At 41.4% G+C, this 19,557-nt stretch overlaps 1 protein-coding gene across 7 annotated transcripts in view; it reads left to right on the top strand.

The window, feature by feature from the left end:
- CTNND2 (catenin delta 2) overlaps positions 1 to 19,557 on the top strand; it is a 1,263,346-nt gene that overhangs the window by 835,725 nt on the left and 408,064 nt on the right. For all 7 annotated transcript variants that reach the window (XM_019483895.2, XM_059728600.1, XM_019483890.2 and 4 more), the window contains one exon: positions 579 to 831. In XM_019483895.2, coding sequence (XP_019339440.1) covers positions 579 to 831 — 253 coding nt within the window. The remainder of the gene's footprint in view (positions 1 to 578; positions 832 to 19,557) is intronic.

Below are 19,557 nucleotides of genomic sequence, written 5' to 3'. Positions count from 1 at the left end.
GCTATGTTTGTATGTGTTTTACTAAAAATGGAATCACAAAAATGGTATAACAGACCTCTGTATAATTCTCAGCCCTAAGAGAGGGGATGGTCATCATTCTCAAACTAGACCAGTAGTGCTTATTTCTGTATCTCTCCAGTGGGAGTTGCATCCCACCTCTGTAAGGATTTCAGAACTAGACCCTTCACGGTGTTAAACTTTACTATGACTACTCCTGTCATTTTTGCATGATGCATAACAAAATTTCTGTACTTTACATGCTTGTTTATGTTTTTAATTTCAGGTTAACACATTCTCAGATATGATGTAAACAACTCAAAGCAATAGAGCAAAAAACATTTCCTACCTAACTCAATGAACTTTAAATATTCTTCAGTCCCAAATAGCATATTATTTAGAATTTCACTTGATAGTTTTTTACCTTGCTGTGTTCAATATGACAATGTTGTTCTTGTTTTTTCTCATTTTTTTGAACCCCTGTTTATATGTGTGTATTTTTTTCCTCTGCCTAGACCTGGTTAACCATTTCTGTGAACAGGTCCTCAATTTTTTACTTTGTCCCTACTTTCCTGTCGTAGCCCCATCTTCCCCTGGTGTCGACTCCGTACCCTTACAGCGCACAGGCAGTCAGCACGGCACTCAGAACGCAACATCGACCTTCCAGAGGGCCAGCTATGCTGCATGCCCAGCCTCCAATTACGCAGATCCCTACCGACAGCTGCAGTATTGTCCTTCTGTTGAATCACCATACAGCAAATCTGGGCCAGCCATCCCACCTGAGGGGACCTTGGCTAGGTCACCTTCCATTGATAGCATTCAGAAAGATCCCAGGTGGGTGAAACCTTACTTTGTCTACTGTCATATGTTCATTAAGTGACTTCTGATTGCAGTTTATGCGTTTCAATGATGGTATGTCAGCAAAAATTCAAACAGAAATAATTTTACCTATTTGGTTCTTTGGTTGTAATGATCTATTTTAATATATTAACTTAAATAGTCTTATGAGTGCTCTTTTATGACAAAATGGTAATGTGACCTTGAGTGCGTAAATTTTGTCTGCTTCTGGCTGTGCTTTATATGTAGTCCTGTAAAAAGTAACTTGTTTGTTTGTGTGAAAATAAGAACACTGGCACCCTGAGTCTTTGAAACTTAATTGCAGTGGATTACATTTTTCTTTTTCTCTGCAGAAAGAAAGTTGTTTGACTTGTTTTTCTATAAATATTTAAGAGAATGCACAAATACCAGCCCAGTATTAGGCTATGGCTGGGAGCAATGATTACCAAATAGAATATATTCAAGTCCATAGCTCATCTTAAGCTATGGAATATAGGCTTCAAATGCTGGTATATGATAATGGAGTGATTTGCAGTGTAATTTTCAAGAATTAATTATGGATGCCTATAAATTTTAAATGTTATGGTATCTCTTATTAACTGAAAATATCTGCCTCAATATACACATGTAATTTAGGGGTGGACTGAGGAGAGTAGTGTACATATGTCTGTATGTGTGTAGCAATAAAACATATTCTCATCACAGCCTTCTCTAGGTATAATGTAAATCAGAGAGGGCAAGTTTGTTGGCAGCATTGCAATCACCAAACTGTCCTTAGTGATAACAGTAACTGAAATAGAAGTGTTAGTATCTCTTGATGCATGTGGTTGTTTTGTCATGTAAAGTATTAGTAATTTCATCTTTGTGACTCATAATGACTCCTGCTTGCTAAAAGCTTTTGAAGTTGAAATGGGACTCTTGAGAAGTTACATCATTTAGATTTTATTCACAAATATGTGACCTCTGGAAATATGTTTGTTTGTAGTAGATTTGCTGTGCTAGCAGGCATGCTTTGCTGCATAAAAGTTAGCAAAAGGAGAATCCAAAAATACATCCCCACAAGTCATTAAAGAAATATTTGACTGACAAAATGGAAAGGTTTTCCTTCTTCCACTACAGAAGCAAATTGTTCCCAGTTTTAGCAGCATGAACTCTGAAAATTGATGAATCACATAGAAACTAATTGTATGGGTATGCCTGCCCCACCAGAGCAAGCACTATTAAGCATGCCCCATACAACGCATGCCCAACCCTATAAATGAAAGTAAGGGAGGTTGCAGCCAAAGAGTGGTGCTGAATATGAACCAATAAGCACACTTGAGAGACACACAGAAAAAGCAGTGCCTTATTTTAGGGGTGGCATGCATGATATGGGAGTAAGGGAGCAGAGCATGCTTTATGGCACTGCCCCCAGATATAACAGGGAAAAGAGGGAAGGCATGTATCTTGGTTTAAGAGACCAAGAACCAATACAGACTGGTTCTGCTTTTAGCCAGGCTCATGCTTACTAGATGTCCCTTTTTCATTTGCTGTCTCAATCGCCTCAATTTTGGTGACACTTCACACGCTTAAGTGAGGGTCCACAAGTGCCAGTTAGCATATAAAGATAACCTGTCATTCCACTGAAAAATTTTACCTACAGGGAAAGTCACTGAATCCAAGTGGTGGTTGCACAGTACTGAATTCTTGATGAGGCTCTTACAAAAAAGTCTTTTATTCATGGAATTGAATTCTCTTTTTGCAGTAATACCTTAACAAAACTATGAGAACCTGAAACACAAGAGGAAACTTGACACCAGCTGTAAACAAGTTGAAATTGAAGGCAGTTTGCCTTATACTGAGAGAAAGCATATTTACTATATCCCTAGTAGTGCTGGACACATGGTTTTAAAAGAGGTCACCCTTGTTCACAACAAGTACTATCACTGTAATTTTGGCAAGGTTGGCACCTATATAGCTTATCTGTGTGGTGGATGTCAGATTTATTCTTTTTGTACAATGCCCTTTGTTTAGTTTTGCTGCTTTTGCCTCCTTTTCCAACCCTTTTATGTTTCTCTTCTTCATCCCCATATGATACGCATTCTGCATGAAATTAAATTAATGCTGCTTTCCATAATTGACAAAAAAGAAGGTATTCTAACAGCCATGGGTATAAGTAAATATTGATCAGTTTTTCACAGGTATTGAGTCATATGTCCCTTTTTCATTGCACAAATTAGTTATAAACAGGCCATGATTGCTATGATACTTTATAGTAAGGAAATTTGGTCTGCAGGGGTAGGGGCTCGGGGCAGAAATTACACATAAACTGGTTTAAGTGATCAGAAACTGGTTTATATCTGTAATAGAACATAAGTTGAGTGGATATAAAGCAATTTCAAAATGGCTGAAACTGGTTTATGATAAACTGGGTTGAATATAGTATCAGATTTAACTGATTTGGGTCAAACCTGTTTATGCAATGTCTCTCCCAGACCCCCTTCTGGTTTAAATTAAGCCAGAGTCCCCCAGCATCCCATGTGCTTTGCACCCCTGGGCTGTGCTCTCTACTCCAGAGAACAGGGCTGGCCCCACCCCTCTGCTCCCTAGTAGAACCTGGTAGAACCCCCTGTTCCCCCCTCACCCCTGCTGCTGCTTGCTGCTCAAGCAGGGATTCCCCCCTACCTCCTACCCATCTCCCACAGCACAGACCCCAGCACCGAGGACCCTAGCTGGCATGTGGTATGCTAGCTAATGCTGAGAGGTGTCTGTGTATCTCCAATTTCACTGGGACAGGACAAATGCAGACAGGACAGTGTCCACTTAGGCTTTTTTGGAGCTAATCAGCAGGTTAGCTGGTAATGTCCCTCTGTTCCTTCCTTGGAAGAAGCTGTTTAAGAAGAGCTTGAACTAATGAGAGAGGCTTTTGTTTTTTTGATGGACTGCTAAACACTGCGTTATCAGCTCCCTGCTGGCTCCCTCCCCTGTCAGGTTTGCAGACAGTATCAAGAATCAGGGAGAGGAAGATTGAAAAGCTACCTGAGATCAACAGATGCATGCACTGCACACATGTAGTGCTCCCTCCCCCTCCCCCCTTTGCCTCAAAGTGCTAGATAGGAGCTGGCAACACTCCCGCCCCTTGAGCAGCAAGTGGGGAAAAGCCTGGGACTGTGCAGGCAGGTTGGGGGTTTAAACCCCTCTCTAATCAGAGCATTCTGCTGGGCCTGGCCATGGCCCCCTCAGCTCTGTGGAGGGGGAGGGAGGGCTGCTCTAGTGCCTCCTGGCTTCTAGCCTGAGCCACTGCAGGCATATGCCTGCATTTCCTCAGTCCAGAGGGAATGTCTGTGCACTTGCAAATTGGTTCAACCTAGGTAGGTTAGACTAACCTGCAAAGATTCAGGCTCAGGCTTTTTGAATGTCTGTCCCTAGCCCAGATGAATTGTTGACCACCCCTATTGCTTTGGATATTCAATATTCATGAATATTCAATAGTCATTCATAGATTATGTTGTCTGATTGGTCACCTAAGTTGCATAGTATTGCTCTTGTTCACTCACTGGATGACTCCACAACCACAAAGAAGTTCTATGAATGCCTTGGAAACTATGGTAATCTAACATAAAGCTATGAATGCATGAGTATTTCTGACACCTGCTATTTTCACCAACCTTGTAAATAAAAGTCTGTTCCTATGGAGTTCATGTAAATTAAATGAAGGGAAAGCAAAGGCTTTCAGAACCAGCTGTGTGAATTTTATTCAAACCCATATTTGCAAAGACTTCATTGTAGAATTCACCCAGCTCTAGATCCAGTCTGCAAAATGGAAAGGGTCTGGTATCTTTGCATGCTGCTATCAGGAAGAGGCAAGGAAAACAGATTTTTAGGGTATTGCTACATTGCATTTAGATTGAACTCCAAGGATCGGTCATTTTTAGCCCAAGCCACATGATCTATCACTTCCTGTCTCTGTGTCTTTAATCCTGGTTGCCTCTGTTACACACAGAAGGAAAGGCAAGTAATAGCGGATGGACTCTGCAGAAAATAGTGACAGGAAGTTGGGTATGGAAGAGCCAGAATCCAGGAATAGAAGTAGAGGGATTGGAGCTGGTAGACTTCCTACATTTTGTTGCCTTGACCGCATGAGTTCTGAGCTTCCTATAGAAGTGAGGGGCTAAGAAGTAGTTCAATTCCAGGGCCTAATATTCAGCAGAACATCTACAGCCAGCTGTACTGCCACTGGAGGGTAGAGCTTAGGGGTTTTCACTAGAGATGGTCCGCATACTTGGGCCATAGTGCCTCCCTGCAGGAGATCCTAAGTAACAGTGAGTTGAAGTTGCAGGACAACTTGATTCTTCCTTTTGAAATAAAGGAATCAGCTTATTATTAAGGATGGAATTTTCACTCTTATTTATCCGGGCAATGGGAGGCAGGAGGTAGACAACAAGAAGAAAAGGTACCTGTTGTCTTTCTCCTTGCCAGGCACTCACATATCATAAGGAATTATGCAGACGTAGCTGCCCCCAGAATTGTATGCAAAGATTGAAGCAACCTTGCCTAACATGGAAATATAATTCCATATGGTTTAGGAACATGGCTTATACCTGTAACATATCGGGGTCCCAGGGCCATTATGTCCCCTGGTGGCTCCACAACCATGCCTCGCTTTGGCCCTTGGGCACCTACCTCACTTGTCTCATTTGCCACGCCTTGATGGTAATATAAATCATAAGCCCCTCGGCTGTAACATAAACAACAAAGTAGCAGCCCTTTGTCCCTTTAAGAGAGCAAACCTTCTTTCTCCCCTTTACCAGTGTATCTCCCAGCATAGGCTCCTTATGAGCTCCCCAAGCTTCAGTGTTCCTACAGGCAGCAAATGGTCAGCCCATCATCCCTGGGTGGCCCTCCTAGGCAGGAGCTCCTTCCCCTGTGGCAGCCAGGGAGAGACTTCTCTGTCAGCCCTAGCCTTGAGTTTATATGCACCCAGGGCCCTGCCTGCATCTGGTCAGGTGACTGTTTGGGCTGGCTGATAATTGCCTCATTAGCCTTGTTGCTGGCAACTGGAAAGTGCTGGCCCCTGCCTAGCCTGCAGAGCTCCCTGGCTGGGCCGGTTTTCTTCTTAAAGGAACAGAGAGCCCAGCACTCTATTACAGTACCCTTCACCAGTTGTAGCAGCACCATGCTTGAAACCTCTAACTGTCTTTTTGAAGCAATGGTCCTTTTGAGCATATGTAGTATCCAAGAGCTATATTCCCTGGCATGGCCAGAATGATTTACTAAGCTGCCCCAAGGATATAGCACTTGGTACTGATCATTACATTACCGAAAAGGTATTGACAAACTGGAAGGAGTCTAGAGCAAAGCAGCAAAAACTATCAGAGGACTTGGACACATTGATTTATGGGAAATATTAAAAGCTTGGCTAACTGACAAGTGGAAGGAGGGAAACAAAACAGTTTACAGATAATTTAGGCAACACCAAAGAAGTGTAGACATTATTTAATATATACAGATGCATAATGATGACTAATAGATAAAACTAAAAAAATATAATTTGGGGCTGAATATCAAGAAATTATGATTGTAAGCTGTCTTCTGTCATACAGCTGTATTAGGAGAGAGCTCACTTGGGCTTTTGAAGCCAGACTGAGCAAACCCCAGAAATATATATTGAAGAAAACTGTTTTATGGTGGAAAAAGGGCTGAATAGATTAATTCATAGATTGTTAGGGGCTGGAAGGGACCTTTAAGATCATTGGGTCCAGAATAATCTGAGGTCTTTGAATTCTTTTACCCTATATGTTACTGCTTTATTTTAAAAACTTGTTGATCAAATGTTCTGCAGGAATTCAAGGGAGTGGAAGACCTCATCTTCTGGGCACAAAGTCTGTAAGACCTGTCGTATATGACCTTGCTCACTAGTAGACTAAAATGAAAAACCAAAGGAATTAAAATGATCTGTATGTCATAAACTGATAAATTTTTGGTTGTTGTCTAGCAAATGTGAATCAGTTCATTAGAAGAAAAGGAAGAGACAGATGTTAATGATATCATCCTGATGAGCAAATAAAATGTCTAAAATACCAAGCAATATTGTTTCCCTTAAATTATGCTTATTATTCTGTTCTGCTGGAATTTTCATCTGAAATTTGGGGGATCAGAGGGGGTTAGTTAACACTGCTGTAATTAAGGCTTTGGGTTACTAGTACTTCAGCTTTTACACACACACACACACACTGAGCTGACATTTGGCAAATGAAATCCAAGTCCAACATTTGTTTTCCCCCACAGACTATTATAAAACATCATTCAGCCTTCATTTATTTATAAGAATATGAGACAAAAACATAATAATGTGTTTTTTAAAATAAACATATTGGAATTCTTAATCACTTTTATAGTCTCTGATTCCTTTTTTTAATCAAATATATCACAGAACAGCAAGGCAAATTGTCAGCTGGTATTAACTAGTACAGCTCCACTGAAGTTAGTAAAACTACACATACACCAGCTGAGGTTCTGTACCATTGTGCTAACCGTTTCTTTTAAGAAAATGAAAAAAGACATCATGACCAACGACAGAAATGAAGGTCTGCAACTGGGATAATAACAAAAACAGTGACCAGTGAAAAGATTGTGAACATGAAACAGCTCTTTTCATGATCTGTGGGCCTTGGCATCTTTGCATGGCTAAAGTCAAAGACAAAAACTAATTAAACAGTGAAGTATGACTATGATATAAACTCTGACCAAAGTTCAAATTTGCATCCATAATTTTAATATACTGTATATTTTATATTTAAAACATATTTTCAAATGATTATATATATATATATATATATATATATATATATATATATATATATATATATATATTTTTTTTTTTTTTTTTTTTTTTTTTTTTTTTTACTGCTATTCTAAATATGAAGGGACCACAGGATTCAGGAAACAATATTGTTTCTTGAATTCACTGGCAAATAGCACAGGAAAAAATGGTTGCTGATGCTGCAAAATATATAATGAATACCTCTACCCAAACCAGGTTTGTACACATGCATGTGTGTGCGCGCACATGCGTGCGTATATATGTATGTATGTATAATGTATACACACTTTGTACTCTTTATAATAGAGGAAGATACACCATAATGAAGCTGTTTTTATAGGATTTTCAACCAAAGTAAAAATTGCAAGTGAAAACCTATTTTTGTAAAATTTCCTTCTCTGTTCTCAATTCAGGACATGTAATAGCCAATCAGATTTCGGGAATCAGATAAATGTTTTGAGGTTTTATGCTTTCTAAGATAATCTAACTTTGTGCCCTAGAAATAATTTGCAAGTCATCCAGTTCCCACCCCAATGTATGAATCCAGAAACTATATAAATGCTAAGCTTCCCTAGTCCTAAAACTTCTCACTATAACCCTTAAAAGCCTTTCACCCCCATTTTTTTCTTCTCATGACACCAAAATATAAAACATAAATAAATCTTTATGGTGAAATCATGATAAGCTACATTAAAATAATGTTAATAATCTTATTTAAAGGGACAGTATTAAGTTAAAAACCATATATTAAAAGCTGACTTTGTGTAAAAATTATTTATAAAAGCATTTTTCCTTGCATCTGATGTTTGTTTGCTTATTATGCCTTATTAAAAGGCATGCATGTTAAGTAGAGGTCATGTCACTTCACATTTCACAGTTGCTTTAAGACTGTGCTATAGTGTTTGGCTGATCAGTAAAATAATAGACTATTTACACTTAAATTAAGGGAGGAATAATAAAAATTCAATTAATCGCATTTGTAAAACCTTTTCGTATAAAGCTTAAATCTTGGACCCAAACTACCCATGGATCTCTTTTAAAATCCACACAATGAAAAAGCTGCATCTTTTACTTGAAAAAATCAACATATTTTGTTAAGTTAGTGATGATATATATAATTGTCCCTTTTGCTAGATAAGATCAAGTTAGTAAGGAAGAGTTTTTGTTCAGAGAACATTCCAGTTTTATTTGTAATTCCTGTTTTTGCTTGATTTTTTGTTGTTTTGAGGATGGGAAGGGCTCAAGTGTAGAACTGTATCAAAACTTACTATGCCATATGAGGGAGACCACAGAACGTTTAATGAATTTTGTATATTAACTAAAAAGTGAATAAATATAATTTTTTGTACAGGTGGGCTTTGTGTATGTTAAGTGGTAACAGTGGGCTGGTTTGATTATAGCTTTCTGTGCCATAGTGAATTATATTATATAAGGTTTTGTAGTTAAAATTTTCTAAGAACAATGATGGCAAAGACTTACCTTTACTACTTTTTGATAGTTTTTGCATCACTTTCTGAGATAAAATGTTACAACTAAGCAAGATAGTTTCAAATGTAAAGGACATTAAAAATCCACATATTCAACAGTGGCACTCCCTATTTGAGCTGTCCAGATATAAGTCAACATTATTACTGATTGTCCCAGATATTGCATAATTAAACTTTAATCTCCTGAGGCATTCTTGCCACGTTTCTTGCTTTCAGAGACAATGCTCCATTTCATTACTTTGGATGGGGTTAATTTCCCACTGCTCATGGGATGAAGGCACTGACTTAGTACCTTTAAAGCCCTTAATTCAAAACCCTTTAATTGCACAAAAAAGAAACCAACTGAAACACAGCATCCTGTTTTCATTCTGAACCACCAGAGCCCATTTTTGCATTGCTGTCTACAACAACCTGCACTGTATTTTCAAACTCTACACTATAAAGCTTTCTTTTCCCATAGTAAAAAGGATCTCATTAAGATAAGTGCCAATTAACATCTATGTGGTCATAAAAATGCTTAAGAGATTAGAACGCAAAGTATAAAACATGGGCTCTGTTTAAGATAAATGTTTCTGCAGGAGCTCTTACAATGCATTTAATTTTGTTTTGTTTTAAGGATTATCATACTATTAACAGAATTACTGTTCTGCAAATCTGAATAATAATGAAAGTCAGTAAAACAGTATCATGAGAGAGGACAAGAAGAATATAACCTCCAGTGTCTGTGTTTAAGCAAAAGCACTAAATCTCTGTGTATATTGAAGCTGACTGTGATTTTTTTGAGAAAAGATTTTTTTTATCGGGACTGATTTTTGAGGACTGTAGCTATAAGTTTCTATAGTTAAAGGCATCTAAGCACCAGTATGAAATTTCTGGTCAGGGATTGACACATACACCTCAAGAATAACCAATAGGTTATTGGTTAAGGCTGTCATCTGAGAAGAAGCTCCCAGCTTCACTTCTTGGTCTCATTCAGACTAGGGACTTGAAACTCAGTCCATCACATCCTAGCTGTGTGCTGTGACTCTTAGGCTTTTTGCTGTTCCGTGGGTATTTCTTTTCAGACTGTTCCACTCTTTATAAATAATTAACGTGGAGTTAAAGCCTCCATGTCCCATCTTTGAGCTGTAAGCAGGAGTCTATAGAGTCAGAGGGCACTGACAGACATGACATTTTGTCATGTAATTGGCCACTGAAAGCACTCTATCGCCATGCACAGACAGAAGTGCTTGGCTGCAGAGCACTTTAAAAAGTGCCTGATCGCATGACAAATGAACCCTCATTACGTGAGTGTTCAAATAAAGGTGCTCCAAAGCGGAGCACCTTTATTACCTTCTGTTAGTGCATGGTGGGAGAAGGGCTAGGCTGAAGCAGGCCATCCTCAGTGCTGCTTTCAGGATGGGACAGGGAGACAGGAGGGGAGCGAGTTCCATCTGGGGTTTGCCCAGCCTTTGTTGGAGGATGGGTTAGATGGATTGGAGCCCCCTGCTCCTGAGGTGGGGAGCTCCAATCCACTCACCCCCCCACCACTCCAGCACAGGCTGGTAAAACCCTAGAACAGGCTTCCCTCCCTTCCCTGCCCCCCCCCCCCCCCGTCCTGAGACAGCATTGGAGTTGGGGGTGGGGGCAGGGCTAGGGAAAGAGGCTGCAGACATGCAGCCTCTCTTGTTGAATCGGTCCCAAAGTGGAGCTCAATCCCCCACTCTCCTGACCCAACAGTGAATGTCTGCTGGGTTGGGAGGGCCAGTCTAACTCATGAAACTTTCTGTGAAGTGCCATAAGTTAGACCGAGGAACTGTACCTCTATCAGACTAAAGCCCAGAGTCTCTCGCCCTCTCACTGCCCCATTCCTTTCTCCCTCTCCCAGCTCAAGTGCATATTTAATAATTTATACAAAATGTTCCAACACAAGAAACTGAGAGAGACAGAGATTAAATCCGTACCCCAGTGGTCAGGGCACTCATCTAAGATTTCTCTCTATGGTCTGAGTTAGGCTGAACAGGGACTTGAAACTGAGCCTCACTATAGCTTAAGCAGTGGGATCGGTGAGTTCTCTCCTCTCATTCTGAAAAGTGTTAGTTTTGTTCTGATGTGGAAAGAGAAAGTGTGAAAACCCTTCCCTACTGTATCTATGCAACTTGTGTATTCACTCATATTTTTAAAAACAGTTAACCCATTTTGAGTAAGATAAACATCAATTCAAACAAGGGACTAGCCCAGAAACCTTTTAGTAACCTCCTGATCACTCTTCCCACTGCAGTCCTATGACTTTTTTCTCAGCATACATACCTGAGAAAGCCCATTAAATTGGCACAGCCAAGTAGGTGGAGCTCTCACACACTCATTTTGCAATGACAGTACTAAGTGCATGTTTCTGTCTTCCAGTCAGGTAAGTATCTGTTCTGCTTTCCCTTTTGCTGTTGCTGAGGAGGTGACATAGACTCACAGGCATTCACCAATACCTAGTTCAGTACAGAGCAGTAAATCAATACAAAACGTTAGAATCAAAACAAAGATGCAGCCACCTGAAGCATGCACAAGCACAAACCAAAGGAGATGGGCCAAGGGCAAATCTCAGGCAAACCAAGGTGCCATGTGAAAAGGACAAGTTGTCTTTTAGCTTACAGAATAGCTATGAGAAAAGATGACAGATTTAAAACAAGCAAATGGAAAGCAGTGAGTGGGTCTCAGAATAGTTAAGGATGAAGCCTTTAAGTCGGATTTATAGTGTGTCATAACTTGGAATTCTAGTAGACCAACTTGAGACTGTTTCACAACAAAGGACCCTTGACCAGGAATTTCAAGACCAAATAAATAAAAGAGCAGCCCATCCTAAGCCATTTATAACTGCTGGACAAGTCTTGGGGAAGCAGGGTTATTTCTCAGATACCTAGTCCGTAGAATGTGAAGTTTTACAAAAAACAGAATATATGGTTTATATTGTTTTGTCTTCTATTGCCTGTGTAGATTAAATAGAATGGTTGCTCAAGACCTAAAAATGTTATGGCATGAAAGGAGTGGGTGATATGGACTGATGACTCATTTCACTCTATGGTAAAAGCAGCTCACTATTCAGCAGATGGTTTTCTATACTAGATCTTTACTTTTTACTACATGGTGCACATGCTTATTATGTATGCTTCTTTGTACTGCATAGAAAAGCCTGAAGTGCACACTAAACAAAGGAGAAAAGTTTGGGGGTTTATTTTAGTTGATGTAACATTAGTGTCCATTTCAAGCCTTTCCTATAATTGGTGTCATTCTATTAAGGGCTCAGGAGTTTGCTCCATTTTGTTGCCATCTTGCCTTTAAAAGTACCCTAAATACCATCATTAACTACCCTCATCATATTGTAATGGGTAGAAATTGTAATTTCTACCCATGGTAGTGGCATGGACATTGCTGCTCCATTGAGTTTGACTAATGAGTCCAGTTTGGCAGTACTTACAGCTCCCAAACCAGAAGCAGAGAAATTAATTTGTTATGAAGAGTATGATATGCCATATCCTTTTCATTTGGTGATATATTTACTTTCTCTACTTTGTGCAATCTTTACATATGTGATGTGCAGGCTTATTACTATCTTCCTGCTTTGATGAAAATATTTTACTTTACCTCTTCTTAAAAGGTATAGAGTTATTTCTTTTCTATATACTTGATGTGATACAAAGTGCAATGTGTGTCATGTTCTCTTTATCAGTACAGCAGCAGTAGAGGGGAGGTGGTAGTTGGAGCTGAAGAGAACACTTGTTTGCTCAGAGTATATATCTAAATGGAAGGCGAAAACAGAGCCATTATCACAGCTTCAATGAAGGTTGTAACAGCTGAGTCGGGAGGATGGCTTCATTTGGCTATACCTGTTGAATAGTTGCAACAAGGTGCATTCCTCTCTGTGTTATTCGTAGGCTTTATGCCTTTGAAACACATAATACCTTGAGGCACCACCACATTGAGTGTGGACCTCATCCCCCTCCCACTCTCTCTGGCTCATCTCCGGCTCAGATGAGCCATAACTGAATTCCTAATGGTTAATACACCATAATATGCTTTTGTCAGTGTTTGCTGCACATGTTGCTCAATATCCTGTGGTTCCTTTGTAAACTTTAACAGGTGCAAACTCTGCATGGTGCCATTCCCCAATGGAAAAAGATAGTTAAAAAAAATGCAGTTCTTGTACTCTGTCGAGTAAATATGATGCATTTTAAAAATTTGAGAAAATGCACATTTACATGACAGGCCAGCTTTACAATTCTCAGTATTAAATCTCTGCCTTTCTTTTCTCATCTTTAGAATGGGGACAATAAGGATCTTCATCCCAGAGGTGTTTTGAGAGTTTAGTTAGCTTGCAAAGTTTGTAAAGTCATGTTTTTTCAGCCAAATCCTGTGCTGAAGAAGTGAAGGAGAAAGTTACTTAATAATCTGGCTCATATCCGTTCAGATCTGCATCTCTGTTTTTTATGCACACTAGAAAAATAGAGTGTAAGCAGGTTATAATTTTCAGAAGCTGGAGGTGTAAGTGGTGTGTTATGACTCTTTCATAAGCAAGAAAGCAAAACTCATTCAGCTTTACTGCAGTGACAGAAAATAAAATTTTGTTCACTTGGTATACTCAGTACTTTGCAAGACCAAATAAAACTTTGGTCAACAAACAGTGCTGAAAGAATGTTTTCATTTACAATTAGTAAAAACTGGGGTAAGGAGAAAAGCGGGAGGAAAAAGGTAATTTGTTTAATTCTTTTTGTCTCAGAGCTCTGTCGGCACTGAAAATTATAGCTGTGGATGCCCAATGGGGTCCATTTAATATGTCCTTCCATAAGTTGAACACTGCATTGTCATGCAGAAGCAGCACCTCAATGGCTCTTTGCATGAAGCACCACATTTCATTTTCTCCAAGGTCTTGACAAAGATCTCTGTTTCATGTGGCTCCCTTAAGTTGTCAACAAGAACACTATCCATGGCTTTGTCTTGTTTAGGAGATATTATTTCACAGGTATTATTTTCTGACTGAACCTTGCAGATTTATTCTGGGGTATTTCCTGTTAGTTTTTAAGCCATTGATGCAGGAGTAGGTGTGTTTGCCTGCTTCTCCTTCCTCTTACTCTTTCTACTACATCAAAGGCTGCAGCTCCCTTTACCAGGCAAACCCTCTAAAGATGCTTATGAAGGGAAGTGGACCACTGAAGAGCCAGGGAAGGAATGGAAGGGTGTCTTGGCCAAAAGAAGGATGGGTCAGGCCATTAGCCTGACCTGAAGACATCAAAGGTAAAAAGAATGTGGGCAACGGAAAATGAAGCTTTGCAAACAATGCTAACCTACTAGGCTTATAATAATTCATAAGCCTGGGTAAGATTTATGGATGGAAAAATATAGCTAATCTACTGATTTTAAGGTAGTTCTGTGTAAATTTCATAACAGGCATTGCATAACTAAATGCTTTAAAACGTTGATTGAAATTTTAGTTCTAAGAGTTTCCTTTCTTGTTTTTTAAAGTCCATGTTGTCACATGTGGTGTGTTATGAGTTTCCTTTTGATTTTTTTGATACTGTTATCTGGGCCACACCAAATGAATGCTGATAAAAACTTGTGCTGTTACCCTTTTTTGTTCATGTGACACATTTCAACAAAAAACAAAAGACTGGAGATTTCTGTTTTTGTTTCAGTGTTATTCCTGCTTCTGTGTACCTACCTTTAAATTCTGATTTTCTTGATAAGGAAAGATCAAAATCTCAAACTTCTGAATATCTAAATTAAGTTCCATAAATCTAAAAACCCAAGTTTAAAAATTTTCCCTGAAAAATCTGGGTTTCAGGGAAAATTAATATCCACTCTTCAATTTAAAATAGATTTTTTGTAAATTTAGAGTAATGTGGCTCTTGATGTGTAATATCTTTTGAACTGTTTTTAAGATGTCCACAGCTAGACTAGAAGATACTGAGTCACAAAACTGCCACTGGTCCAGAACTAGATACAGCAAGGTGTGGACTTCTGGGTGGTGTAACATCTCAATTCCCAAGCAACCAAATTTCCATGTGTCAAAACAAAAATGATTCTGTCATATAGCAGATTCATTATTTAAAACAGCAGGCATGACAAAGCCCCAAGATAATTTTATGACCCTAAAGGTAACCCTAATATGAAAATTACTCCTAAAATGACAGATAGTGGGTTTCTGTAAAATAAATATTTGGTGTGACGATTATTTAAAGTATCCTTGCATTTTTTTCTACATTTCTAACTATCCATAGTACTTACCGCCATTTCTTCCATGTTCTTCCCCCTCACCTGCCCTTGCTATTTACCTGCATCTCCATATCTACTTCTGTGTGGGTTGTCTGGTTTGAATATTAGGCGCTACCCACTGTTTAGAAGCTGTGCCAAATGCACAGTATAATTTACTGTCACTCCCATATGATCCATTACTGTTTCCTAGTATGAAATTCTTTGCCCCCAAGAAGATCCAGGAACTAAATTTTACTGTGGCTATTTGTCAGGCTTTTTCACTATAAGCAAATAAATGAACATAATAGTAACAGTAGTCGTAAAGACAAATAATTGTCTAAGGCACTATAAACTGGTGCAGGAGTTGCTGTATGGTTCTGTTTCTGTGTTAAGTATTTATGAGACTTACATCATCTTCATCATCATCATCATCATTCAGTCACAAAGATTAGCATATTTCCCTTACAGTCCCTCTGCAAGGTAGGGAAATATTGATATCCCAGTCTTGCAGATGGAAAACTGATACAGAGAGGTAGAAGTGGCTTGTCCATGATTAAACCAAGTAATCTGTGGCCAAACCAGGAGAACTGAAGCTTTGAGTCAATGTAAGATTGGGGCAAGCCTTCATTTAACTTTTCTTCTTCTAGGTTTTAGGGTACCTTCTAAAAAATGATTACACTGTTTTTATTGAATGGAAAATTTTTAAAAATCTCCTGAAATGCAACACACGCATGTAACTACCAAGAGCAGAATTGTACCTCAGAAGATTCTGTTCCTTTTGGAATAAATATTTCTATAGTGTTCTTTATTTCCTGTTAGATGTTAATCCTCCAGGGGCTGGGGTTTTTATTGTCCCACTCCATAATCTCCTTCCCTTTTCCTCCTTTTCTAAAAGAAAAGTTAAGTACCTCCTGTGCGAGCCGGGTCTGACCCCGGGTCGCTTTCGTCGCTCTGCACGCGGGCTGTGGCCAGCAGCCTGGGCAGGCCAGGTCGGAGAGGGCAGGCGCTGAGCTAGAATTAGGCACAGACACGTAACGGTTGATTTTAAGATTATTTTACTTACACCGAGATGGTCGTGGTGTAGGCTGAGAACTTGCTTGAGTTGTGGTTACAACAAAAAACACGAACACACGTGGAGGTTGCAAGGCTCCACGCAGACAGAACACGAACAATCACATGGAGGTTGCTAGGCTCCACGCAGACAAACTCCGGATGTCCAGGACAAGCGCGCATTAAACTCGTCGTTACGTCTTATAGTAGGCTCCATTCGAAGACGGGAACAGGTGGGCGGTGGATCAGGCCGCCAAACTCCTCTGAGCGACACACAGGGTTTCTGTTACCCTGCCGCGCACACCCAGAGTCCCCACGAGATGGATGCGGAGTCCTCTTCAGCTTGGGTGGAAACTGCTCAAGCCTCTTATACGGCTAGCAGGCCAATCGCTAGCCGCCACGTGTGAATAATTTAGAACTAGCCAATTGCGGGGCACGAATTTGCATACGACGAGCGGGAAACCTTTGCACCGTGCATTTCTGTGCTGCAAAGGAAATGCACCCTGCAAAGATCGCTGCAAAGTGGCAGGAACACTTCCCTGCACGCGGGTTCTCTGCGCAGCAGAACTCCTCCATGCAACGAAGCTGTATACCCACGGGGATAATTCATAGTGCCGAAGCACACACAAAAAAAATCAGACCTTTGGGTCATGACATCCCCCCTTGCTGAAGGCACAATAGAATTATACTTCAAACCTATCCTCCGGGTTATTCATAGCTCTGTCAATGGTTCACGAAACTAAACGAGCAAAAACAAAATCAGTCAACAATAAAAGTTCGTCCTCAAGGGATCGAATCAAATAATAGCCGGCACACACACATATACATAAAATCACATTCATAACAAAAAACTGAACGATCATGACTTCGGTGGGCGTCATGGTGGAATCGCGCGTCAGGCCTTTGTTCCTCTCGGTGATGTTGTCCCTCTCGGGGCCTCTCTCCACCACGCACTCCGAATCCCAGATCTGTAAAAGAACTCTCTTAAAATGGTTATTCAGTACTATCTATAAAATCACACAGGACCGCACGATAATGCAGTCAATTAAACTTATCAGTACTATTAAATACAAATACATAAACACGATTTTATACTGGACAGCTCTCTTCTCTTTTCTGACTCAGCAACTCAACGAAATCGTCGATGAGTCATCATCGCCTTCTTCTAGATAATGAAAACCTAACTCGTAGGCTAGCTGCCATTGTCCCGCGTCTCCTAAAATCCGAAGCTGTCTCTTATTAAGTCCAGAACGCTGCAGGAGGTATCCAAACATATATCTCTCCTCCTGTGTTCTCTGGCATAATACTGGACACTCGGATTCGCGATGTTTCGTGTTCTGAGCCTTAGTCGGGCGTTGACACTCCCGATCACTGGATAGTCTTGGCTCCATTAGGACGCGCAGTCTTGACAACTGATGAAGGAGACTACTCACAGGATGATCGACCAGTGGGTTCAGCACAATTCGCAGAACCACGATGTTTCTTTGCCCGTAAACTTTAAGGCAACTATCTATGCTGTCGAGGGTCACTGGAACGGTTCCAGGGTCTCGCAGGTGACGATGAGGCCACGGTCGCATTCGTTGGAGCGGTGTTAGTCCCAACGTGCATTCTCTTGGGTTCCAGGTGCAGTATGAAACTCCGATGATCGCCAGTACAAGCTGTTCTGCACCGGTGTGCTCTGGTCGGCCGTCATGCCATGCGTGGGCCTTCTGTTCAATCACTCCTGCCACAAGCGCTGGAATCGGAATAGGCCAATGGACGCTAAACGCCACCATGTCAATGTCGGTGACATGTCCCCTACTCCACGAAGCTTGTCTCACCAAGAAGCTTGCTTCTTCCTGGTCCAGGAGGTCGGACCCAAGTTCCACGACTAGACGTCCCAACCACACAGCCAGAGTTTTGTCGGATTGTATCCTGGATTCTCTACACAAGTTCTGCAGTTCGGCTCTGGAACGAGCGTAATAGGTGGTAGCTTGAACTGCACTCTGCGGACCGGTGACTGGGCTGCTTGATACTGCAGGCTGATCAATTTCCTCATGAGTTGTCGTTGCTGTTGCTGTTTCTGTCGGAGCTGCAGTCATTGTTACAGTGGGAGTCGTTGCTGTCTCAGGCGGGAGGGGCGGATGCACTCCTCCTCTTGACTCCCCCTCCCTTCGGCAGAGGGGCGTGGTCGGCGGAACCGACGCTGCGTCGCTGGGCGGAGTTACCGGCCGAACCCTCGCGGGCTCTCCCGAAGCTCCATCCCTCACTTCCGGCTCCTCCACACAGTCTTCCCTCTGCTCGGTGCCATCTTGTTGGGGCTTTTCAAGATCCCCTTTCTCAGCCGCTTCTCTGACTGCTCGAATGGCCATATGCAGCTGGGTCTTTAAACTTAAAGTTTCAGTCATTAAATCAGCCATAGTTTGAAAGGCGGCATTCAGTTTTCCCCCCTTGTCACACCGTAGGACCATTCTCTCATTTACAGCGCAGTCCTCCGTCTCCGGGTCTTCGCGGAGCTCGGACAGACGCTCACGACCCTTCAGTCTAGGCACCACCATACAAGGAGAAAACCAGCCGATTGGCATCGTCTCTCCCATCTCTCAGGCACACCGTGAGCAACGGATACACTCCCGGGTGGGGGTCGGGCTTACTTTGCTCGCCGGGTCGACTTCGGCAAGGGTCACAGCTTCGAGGGGCCTATACAGGACCCGCTCATTGCCCATGATACACCCGAACGCCGCGGGGTGAAGATATATCTCTTTCCCTTCCAGGGCTCCGACTTCTGGAGTTCCCTCTTCTCCCCTTAACGAAAGGTGTCCACGGACACATCTCTGGCCCGTTCCGCCCGCCTGGTGGTACTCGAGGTGCGCCTCCAATTCTCCGACGCTTGCTACGCTGTGTCTCCCACTTCTCCAAGGGCAGTTCTCAACTAATTCTAACTCTAGCGAGCCCTTTCCTGATCCCATCGGCATGTGCCGCGGTGATCCTGATCCCATCATGGGTCGCAGTGATCCCGATCCCATCCTCGTCGCCATGTGCGAGCCGGGTCTGACCCCGGGTCGCTTTCGTCGCTCTGCACGCGGGCTGTGGCCAGCAGCCCGGGCAGGCCGGGTTGGAGAGGGCGGGCGCTGAGCTAGAATTAGGCACAGACACATAACGGTTGATTTTAAGATTATTTTACTTACA

Source organism: Alligator mississippiensis, chromosome 5, assembly GCF_030867095.1.
Source record: "Alligator mississippiensis isolate rAllMis1 chromosome 5, rAllMis1, whole genome shotgun sequence".
Classification (NCBI taxonomy): Eukaryota; Metazoa; Chordata; order Crocodylia; family Alligatoridae; genus Alligator; species Alligator mississippiensis.
Note: the sequence above shows the minus strand (reverse complement) of the source record. Positions and strands in the feature narration are given on the sequence as shown.